General features: G+C 46.1%; 1 protein-coding gene across 1 annotated transcript; it reads left to right on the top strand.

The window, feature by feature from the left end:
- Positions 1 to 951: 951 nt before the first annotated feature.
- On the top strand, positions 952 to 10047 carry PCARE (photoreceptor cilium actin regulator). Its single transcript, XM_069850442.1, has 2 exons — positions 952 to 4950; positions 9660 to 10047. Exons 1-2 carry the CDS (start codon positions 1223 to 1225, stop codon positions 9787 to 9789), a joined length of 3858 nt encoding a protein of 1285 aa, XP_069706543.1. The 5' UTR covers positions 952 to 1222; the 3' UTR covers positions 9790 to 10047.
- The last annotated feature ends 292 nt before the right edge of the window (positions 10048 to 10339 follow it).

Below are 10339 nucleotides of genomic sequence, written 5' to 3'. Positions count from 1 at the left end.
TTGTTTAATTTCTCTTTCAGTGGTGAATTATTCTGTCCTGATCTCACAAGTGATTCAAACAGTTTTTTTTAAAAAAAAGATGGGTCTATATTTTTAATTTGTTGGGGTTTTATTCTTAGTGTTTTAACCCATAAAGTCTTGCAGTTGAGAGAACTAAGTCCTCACCAATGAAAGGAAATAAAAGCATGCCAGTCACCTTTGTGTCTGTAAAGAACACATTCAGATTTTATCCCAAGACACTCAAAGGAAGGAAAAGATGAATTTTCATTGAACTTTTTTTTTTATCTGAAATTCTACAGTTTAGCTCCACTGTATGCAGACACCATCTTAGCAACACACGTAGAACTTATTCTACCAATACTGCTATTGTGCAGTCCAGCTTTTCGGGTGGGGAAGCTGTCCAGAAGAGAGAAAAATACTTTCCAAGAATGATCACCTGAAAGGAAGGAAAAAAGTTCAAAATCTCTTTTGGAAGTCTTGGAAGAAAAAGAATAAACAGCTTGTCACTTGTACATAGGGGAAAATGTTGAAGACCCTCAAGGCAGAAGTCTAACAAGCGCCTCTGATCTGTTTGATTCCATGTGGTGCACTCTCCATTCGATACAGACTCGGTCAAGGTCACCTTTCTATTGATTAAGAAGATCTAGTGGCATTTACATGCCTGTTCAAACAGCTTCCTTTCAAAAAGCCTTGAAAATACAGCCTCTTCCTTTGCACTCCTGTATGTCATGGTTTTGCAAAAAAGGGGAAAAGGAGGGACAGGTACCAAGTCCTTTTGACTCCCAATATAGTTCAGAAAAGAATCTGCCTTTATAAATACAACCCGGGTGCCGACTGGCTGGTGTCTGCTTACCCTAATGAGCTTAAAATCTTACTTGTAGTGGACATCTGTCAAGGCAGAGTTGAGGCAACACAAGTCCTCTTAATCCATTAGCTCTAAATCCAGTAGAGCTTTCACACTCCTTTTGGAGTTGAAGAAGAAAATTGAGTGGGAACGTACAATGGGATGGTGCACAGCTTCAAGAGTAGATCCTGGGCAGTGAGCACATGAGACTGAGACAAACGACAATGAAAACTGACAACAAAACTGGGATCATGATGGAAAACTCATGAGAAAAAGGCCAGTCTGCAGTTCGTGATAACAGTGAGTTTGATTCTTTGTTGTGTTTTGCCTATTTCATTTGGATATTTAATCAAAAATAAAGCCAAAGACTGAGAAAGGATGGGCTGCACACCCTCTCACAGTGACTTTGCTAATACTATTGCAAGGAGTGGTCTTAAGGCTTTGAATAAACCCAAAAGTATTTTGCGTATTGATCCAGGAGATAAAGGAATCCCACTGCTTGTTAAAGGCTCAGCTTGCTACAGTATTGACGAATACAACCAATATGGGATCCAAAGGAAAGACTACCCGGCAGAAAAGGAAGAGCAGGACAGAAATGATAGTTTGCAGTTATCTTCCAAGGCACATTTAGATCCCCAGATTTCCAAGGAAGACAGGAAAATTGAGAGGGCAGCCACAGATGCCGAAGCCGTTATGTCCCAGCTGATTGAGTCTCAAAAACATATCACTGAGACAATACAGATCAAAAAGCAGAGCTCCTGTGAATCAGAAGCATTGGCTTTTATTTGGGATGACAAGAATGAGGGCAATCCAAAGCAAATCCCAAAGAAAGGGAAGAAGCAAAAAAATAAGCTGGCAAAGCAAGGTCGACCCAGCAAAATTAAAGAAAAGTCCATTTTGCCCCCATGCGAGGCAGAGAAAAAGGTAGATTTCCCAGAACTGCTTGTTAAGGCTCATCAGAGTGCATATGCCTACTTAAATCCCAACCTCTCCAAGTATGAAGCTATACTTCACGTAGCCAACCAGGCCACCCAAACACAGCTCTTCCTCCAGCAGATGGTAAGCTTTCTCGTGCTTTGCTTTGATGAAATCAACCAGCTCTTGGAAGAAATTGCCAATGATGGGGAAAGTCTTCTCAAAGACATAGGTGGTAATCTGGCCTGGCCAGCAGAGAAAGGTGATCTGAAGGAGCACCCTGATCTTTTGCAACAACTGCTGCAGTACACGGTCAACAAGATGCAGTTACTGAGCAGGACGCTGGCATCCCTCACCTCTGATGCCCTGCAGGAGACGTGCAGCTACCTGCAGTCTGCTGCAAGCAACTTGGAAGGAAAACTGAAAGCAAAGCAAAGCTTTGATGAGCGCCTGCTACGGATGGTAAGGCTGCTTGAAGCCTCAACAGTGGGATCCTCTCAGTCCCATGGCGATGACAGGACTCTCTGTTCTGAGGACAGTGGCATTGGCGTGGACAACGAATCCCTCAAGGAGTTCAGTGCCCTCAACCAGCATGGAGGACAAGCAAGCTGTGATTTCTGTGCACATGGACATCTGTCCCAAAAGCACAGCAGAACGATGGACCACGTGCATGACACGACAAAGTCACCAGGCACTCCTGCAACCCATGACTATGCACTTGAAAGGCGTTTTAAAGGTATGTTTTATTCATCCATGCAGAGTAGGGAAGCAGCTTCTCAGGCCAGAGTACCAGAAGGCATTTCTACCATGCCCCAGTGTGCAAGCCGCTACTATAACTCCTTCCAGTCAGACTCTACTCAGGAAAGTGAACATTTCAAAATCTGTGAATCAACAGATTTTCCTGATGATGATGATGATGACGACGACGAAGAAGAGAGCACCCTAGGGGAAGATGACGACAACACAAGTTTATCAGATATGTGGAAGGACGCCTTGCCAAGGAGGATGTCTTTGCCTACGGTCACTGATAATACACAAAGGCAGTTCATCAAGAGGACAGAGAATGCAGAGACAGAGGAAATTATTCTGAAGATGAAAGATGCCATTAGTGAAAAAATCAAGTTTGTCCCAGCTAAATCTGGGCATAAAGAATGGATAGAGGACGAGGGCGGAAGAGCAGTCCAAACGACGAGGCCCAGCACAGCAACAGGCTGCCAGAAAAACTTCAGGAAACAACAACGGTCCAGGTCAGAGGAGTCTCTCAGAAGCCAGGCGGAAGACCCAACCCTCCTAGAGCTACAGAGAACTCAGAAAGAACTCGGCAAGAGGCTGGAAATGTTTTATGGGAAAAAGGATACAGATGACAACCCAGAGCCTTGGAAATCAAGAACAGCACCTTATTTAGCGAGTGAGCAAGTTGCAACGAGGTCTTCTAGCAAACTGAAGGCGTGCCTCTCAAAGAACTTCAGTATCCTGCCCAACCAGGATAAAGTCCCTTTGTTCAAGGCTGACCAAAATCCTGCCAGTCAGCTGGATGAGAAGAGAGGCAGGAAGCCTTTAAGAGCTACTGTGCCTACCCAGGAGACATCAGGAAGCAAAGGAAAGGAGCCTCCTGCGACACAGAATCTCAGTGGCAGCAGCTGTGCCCCCCGACAGTCTGTCAAAAAGCTGATTGAAACTTTCAGTCCTGCTGACGATCTTGTAAAAGATGCATCTTTAAGATCCTTAGGACCAATAAAGTGCATCAGAAAATTTGGACTTCCAGTCATTCCACCTGCTATTCCCTTTCACAGGGGCCTGCCACATTTGAATGTTAAGAATCGTATCTCACCAGTAGAAGATGAAAACCCTTCTTCTAGCTTTCCAAATGCCTCTCCTCCTGAACCAGCTGCAGAATTAAGCAAGAAGGACGCAAAGGAAGAGACTGATGAAGACATTGAGAATCTACCACCACCACCACCTGAAATGTTAATGGACGCTTCTTTTGACTCATCTGAGCCTGAAGAAACTGCAAGAACAGAAAGACGCTCTTCAGAAGATGCCAAAAAGCCCACCAAAACAGAATTTCACACTACTAAAAGAGCACAAGTTTCACCAAAAATGAAAGCCTCCCTTCAGTCCATTGACTTACTACCAAATAAAAATACCAGTGGCCCTGGTGCAATCACTAATAAATGTCTAAGGAATAATGGATTGGTGGATGAGAAACTGCAGAATTACTCTCTGGAGCTGAACCCTACCAACGTGCGCATCCCTAGCCAGGAGGAAATACTGGCCACCCAGAGAAAAGAGGCTGCGGATTTGTACAAGCAAACCCATAAAATTATTCCTCTTCAAAATCCCAGTGGGGTTTCAAAACCACACAGCAGCAGCTCCGAGAGCAAAGAGCCCAGTTCACCTGTGACATCAGTGCAATACCAGAAGCGTGGTTCTCCCGATTCGCTCAGGAGAAATGAGAAAGGCTCAGCATTTGCCAGGAAAGTCTCCCCAACAAGAACTCCTCCTCCTTCTCCACCAGTGGAGAAAAAGCTTGTCAGCCCCCCAATGCACCACAGACGCTCTCTTCAGCCTTTTAGTAACCCACAGCCAAGCTCACCCACCATGCAGAGGAAACCCAGCCCCCCCACAAGTCCCAGGGTGCCCACTCCACCCTTGCAGAAGAAGATGCCCTCTCCACCACCTCACCGAAAACCAGTCAGCCCTCCTGCGGGGCACAAGCAAAGCTCTCCAACACCGTACCAGCTGCTGGGCTCCCCAGCCTATCGTCGAGATGCAAGCCCCCCTCCGCTCCCCATTGCCCCTTCTCCACCAGCCTCCCCGTCTCGCCTCTACAAAGGGTCAAGTGCTGGGCTGGATGCTGGAGGCGAGCACCCGCTCTCCTCCTCCAAGAGGAGCAGCAACTTACGATCGATATTCTGCCCAGCCAGCTCTTCCTTATTTGAAGCCAGGTCTCCACTGGTACCCACCAAACCTGTTGCAGAGGTGACCAGCCAGCCTGAAGCTTCACTGCTTTCCCAAAAGAGCAACCTGCTTTTCCGGCAGCCCGGAGATCGGGCCAGAAAACTGTCTCTGAGTGCCTCCAGTCCTCAGCCGTTTGTGAGGAGAAGTTTCTCTGACCGCCGACCAGGAGTCCAGTTTCGTCTACCAGCTCCTGTAACAGCCAGCAGCGATCCTGCACTTAATCAAGCAAGGTAAGAAACTCCACTTTAGGGTAAGGAAGCAGAACTACAGCACTACGTTGGCTTTCTAAATTTGTGATGGGAATTTAATGTTGTTAAGAGATTTCCCAGAGAAGTGCATTGCTTGTGTGCAGAACAGATGGCTGAGCAAAGATAACATTGCCCTTGGACTAGAAGATCATTGTAGGTCTCTTCCAATCGGAATATTCCTTTCTATTTTATTGTCTTACCCCAGATTTCCATAAACTGCCAGTTTGAATACAGGGAAGATTTAATTTTCCATGGCTTGCTCAAGCTTTGCACTGACACATCCATTGTGACAGGTGCCCCAGGGAAAATTCCGAGTCGGTTTCATGGCACAGAACTCCTCTTATTTGCATGGGGCTAAGGACATCCACATTCAATTTGTAAAAGCTCTGAAGTAACCTTCAGGTTACAAACATGGAATGGTTTGGGTTGGAAGGGACCTCAGAGACCATCCAGTTCCACCTCCCTGTGATGGGGAGAGACACCTCCCACTGGATCAGGTTGCTCAAAGCTTCATCCAATGTGGCTTTGAGCACCTCCAGGGATGGGGCAGCCATGACTTCTCTGGGCAACCCCTACCACTACATCACCACCCTCACAGGAAAACATTTCTTCCCAAGATCTCACCTCAATCACCCCTCTTTCAGCTTGAAACTGTTCCCCCTCATCCTATCCCTGCACTCCCTGATAAAGGGCCCATCCCCAGCTTTCCTGCAGCCTGGAAAGGCTGGAAGGCTGCTAGAAAGCCTCCATGGAGCCTTCTCTCTAGGCTAAACAAGCCCAACTCTAAATAACTGTGAGAAGGCAGGCTGGGACCAAGAAGGGTATTATTCCTAACATCCACCTCTAAGCCAGTAAACTGTTCAGCTGAAGGCTACATTAACATGTTTCAGATCAACTGGCAAGAATGACAGAGGGATAACATGTAGGCAAGGATCCATGTGGATGTAATTATAGCTTGAAATTTTGAGCTTCTTGTGTAAGCTTTCAGATCTTGGTGCTGATTTCAAGTCTGATGGGTCCACAGCCCAAGCCCAGTTTTCAAAATGGAAAAACCTCCTGTGGCTACTGAAGATTCATTGCTCTGAAAAAGTCAGTTTAAAGGATTTGAAGCATGAACCTACACCAGGTCCACATTTGCAAACCACTGGTGGCCACCTGTTAAAAATCTGGGGTTAGCTTTAAATTTTTTCTATCACTTAAATACAAAAAAAGATACAAAACCAGCCAGGAGACAGAAAGGGACATTTGGGAATACGCAAACATCGTGTAACGGCCTGGAGGTACAAAGTGTTGTTATTCAAGTTTCTTAGCATCTTAGGATGTTTAAGTCCACTAAGCTCTAAGCTACGCAAGAGGATTAAGACCCCCCCCTCCAGTAACCTTCCTCATGTGAGGAGTATTTTTACTCTTGTCACAGAACAGCTGAAATGACAGGAGCCGTCCCCACGAGCAGGGGTTGCAAGGACCAACCCTAACAGGAGATAAAATCATACCTGCAAGTGCAGAAGCGATGCAAGTAATGGGACAGTCAGAAATACCAAAACCAGGTGTTCAGGCATTCCTTCCCAAAGAGTAAGGATGAGGAGGGATGGTTTTCAGCTGAAAGAGTGGAGGTTGAGATGAGATCTTAGGAAGAAATGTTTTCTTGTGAGGGTGGTGACATACTGGTAGAGGTTGCCTGGAGAAGTCGTGGCTGCCTCATCCTTTGGAGATGCTGAAGGCCAACTTGGATGGGGCTTTGAACAACCTGATCCAATGGAAGGTGTCCCGGCCCACGGCAGGGGGGTTGGAAGTAGATGGGCTTTGAGGCCCCTTCCGACCCAAACCATTCTATGATGACCAGGTTTTTCATGCTTATAGCAGAGAAATGAGCTGAACAAAACATACAAAAGCCACTGGGAAATGCATCTCAGTTCTAATATTCCATTATATTCTAACTTTTAAAGATTTTCTGAAAGCCATGGACATCATTGCTGGATTTTATGTTGTTGTGCTGGAGCTTTACCTATTCCAGTGCCTGCGGGCAGAAAGAAGTATTTTCAAAAGAGGCTTTCTGTCACACCTTGCAAGACAACAGCCCTGGCAGTTTTATGGATCAATTTTAAAAGCAGTCTCTTATAAACTGTTAGCTAATTTATGCTTCAGTGGGGTGTGCTGTCTTTCTATTGTAGTCTGTCAGAGCACAGAGAGTGATCTAGATAAAATACTGTAAATAAAATCATCCCCTTCATGAAAAACATTATATATCCTAGTGTTACGATATGCAGCATTTTAGAAGAACTAAGTATATCCTGAGCCAAATTTAGCTTACTGTTTATGCAGATGGACATCAAAAGCAGTCCTGCTGAGTTAGTCTCAACTTATATCAATATAAGCAAAAGGGAAATTTAGCCCATTAATTACCAGACACACCGATTTAAGGTGCAATAAACCACTTTGTGTTCTCTTACAATAAGCTGCCTGGAGTAAACTTTCACCGACCTTGCACCACGTGGCCTAATAGGAATATCACCACAAATGTGCTGGTAGGCAGAGGAGGGCTTTTTAGGAATCGACACATGGCAGAGGCTGTGAGAGCCTCTCCTATTACTTCTGATCGTCAGCTCCCACTGAGGAGCAGAGTGGTCGCCTTGGCGGTGAGCATGGCATCCCCATGCACAGACGCTGACCCCTGCTCTCCCAGCAGATGCCATGACAGACAAACCACCACACTCTGGTCCGTATTTCACCTTCAAGCTTATTACACATCCAAGGCTTCCTCTGCTTTGCAATTCATTCCACTGATAGCAGAACTCACAGTGTCCCCTAACCCAGTGTTGTATCATCCTCATTCAAACATCCTCATTCTGTCCGTGTTTGAGCTGGTCTCCAATTCCCAAGCTGTTCCCACTCAGACATCGGCCTCCTTCGCTTTACTCCTCCCTCACTCTAGCTCTCCTCTCCAAGTATAAAAACGCCTCTTCTGTGTTTATGTGCTTTTTCAGTTTGCTCTTAGCAGCTTCACGCATAAGTTGCAGAAGGGAGGGGAGACAGAGGCAAACCTGCAATAGTGTCACACTTTTATTGGTAAAACATTTTGAAAATCATAAGTTAGCCAGTTTCTCCCATGCTCCCAAACTCTGGGATACATCCCTCCACTTTTTCCATGCTCAATTAAAACATCCACATGCTGAGAAGCAGATTGCTAAAGGTAATCTGGCAGGAGCTTGTAGAAGCAACATCTCCCGGTGCAGATTAGGCAGCTGAGCCCCCTCTCCCACCCACCGCATTTTGGCAGGAACACCAAGAAAATAGGTAACTCCCATCCCATTCTGCTGGCCAGCATTGACAGGCATGAAATGTCAGCACAGTTTGCAGATTTGCCCATGTTCTGCACACTCACAGCTCCTCTAGAAGGCAAAAAGCACTCCTTTCCCAAGCATGTCTCCTGCCCATCCCATGCTCTAGGGAACATCAGGCCTTAAAACTCGCTAGCCCTAGCTAAGGCTGGAGCTAGAGGTCTTGGGTTTGTCTTAGAGTCTCTGGACCAGAGTTTCAGCTTCCAGTCAGGACAACCAGTTCCCGTGTGGGCAGCCTGCGGGTGAACAGGCTGAGCTGCCTTTGCCGGTTTCCAGGCTTGGTCATTTGACAGCAAACAATAGTTATTGGCATCTCATCAAGGCGTGACATGTACAACTGCTCTGCCTGTAAAGGTCCTGTTAATCTGTAATAGCATTCCTGTGCATGCAGTTAAATGAAACAATATTTCGCTGAGACTGCTAATCTCCCAAGAGGCACAGCAGAGACAGAAGATTAAACGCTATTGCCTTTAAGATATTGTTCAAGGAGGGCTTGAGAGTGAATTGGGCTGACTGAATCCGGCCCGGAGCAAGCAGTGCAGTGAGACCTCCTGCAGCTGAGGGATCTTAGAAGCTGGATGAGTCTTCTGACTGGTCCTGTGTCACAAACATCTTCATTCAGCAGTTCTGATCACTGAAGTTCTTAGCAGTCAGAATAGGAATGTAAAAGCAGGCCTGCAGTTAGAATCTGGTTCAGTTTAGCTGTTTATGTACTTAAAATACAGTAGTGATTCTCAGATAACTCTGGAATATTTCTTCCTGTTGAGCTTAATCCACTGTAAGTGGTTACAGCATCACAGGGCACATTCCAGCACATGGGTCCCTGGCACCAGGTATTCCTGACTATCTCCACTGCCACAATCAATCCTGATTCATGAAGTTCCTGCACCCCTTGAGATTGACAGTGCCCCCTCAGGAGCATCATTTACACATTCTGTGTCCCAGTTCTCCTGTCTCCAGAGCAGCAGATTCATCCCAGCAGAACACACATCCCACAGTCACGCTGGCATACTCAGAAATCCCTGTAGCCACGCTCAGCAGATGCTTAACCAAGGTAAGAGCTTTCCTCCAGCAGCATCTGGAACCAGAATTTTCCATTTGCAAGTGAACCCAAATTCACAGCAATCCCCTTTTAAACACACAAAGTGTTGGCTTCCCAAGAGAGTTTGGGAGGGGAATTTCAAGAATGATAAATTGGGACGGTGCACGTAAAGAGCATGTGCCCAGGAGGAGACTGGGAGCGACGCTGCACTGTGCAGCATTTGTGCTGTGAGGTCTGATGTGGTCTAATCAGCACTGTTCTAAAAGTCACAATTCATTAGCTTCTTAACTTAAGTACCTTTCCTTCTGCAGCATGGAGGAGAGCCCCAGAAAAGCAGGCGACTCCTGGAACAGCCTTTACGTCCCTGAAATCAAAGACACCAGCAGATCTGCTTCCCACCCGGAGCTCTACGTCGTGGGCCAGGGGCTGCAGAAGGACTGAGAGCAGAAGCACTTAATGCAGGCAGCGGCATGAGCGAGGCCAGAGGCCCTGGCAGGAGGACACAGCCTTACTTAGCCCCCAAACACAGCTTCATTTTCTCTCACAAGGAAACAATATGATGGCACTGCATTTAAAAACCAATGCCAGCCCCAATGGTCCAATGAAACATCAGCTGCTTCCCTTTGGATTGCATTCCATGGCTTAACTTGGAGGTTTACATTGAGCAAAAGAAATGCTTTGCATTAGGGCAAGCCTGAGGCACATAGGTTTGATTTATCAGGACCTGTAGGCAAGTCCTTTGCTCCACTGTTCCACTAAAGGAGTTCAGAAACTTGTAGAAATTATCATTATTTGATAGGTTATTTAGGAGCCATCACAGTTTCAGCTATGTAAAAAGTGGCTGCTGTGGCATTTCCAGCGGGAGGTAAAATCCTGAACCAATTGAGCTCTGGTGCAAAAACATCAATGGCCTCAGCAAAGCCACAACTTCACACCAGGTATTTATCAACACCAGAGAGAGAGAGTAACAACAAATACAAATTAAAACAAA

The sequence above is a fragment of the Phaenicophaeus curvirostris genome, chromosome 2 (genome assembly GCF_032191515.1).
Source record: "Phaenicophaeus curvirostris isolate KB17595 chromosome 2, BPBGC_Pcur_1.0, whole genome shotgun sequence".
Lineage (NCBI taxonomy): Eukaryota > Metazoa > Chordata > Aves > Cuculiformes > Cuculidae > Phaenicophaeus > Phaenicophaeus curvirostris.
Note: the sequence above shows the minus strand (reverse complement) of the source record. Positions and strands in the feature narration are given on the sequence as shown.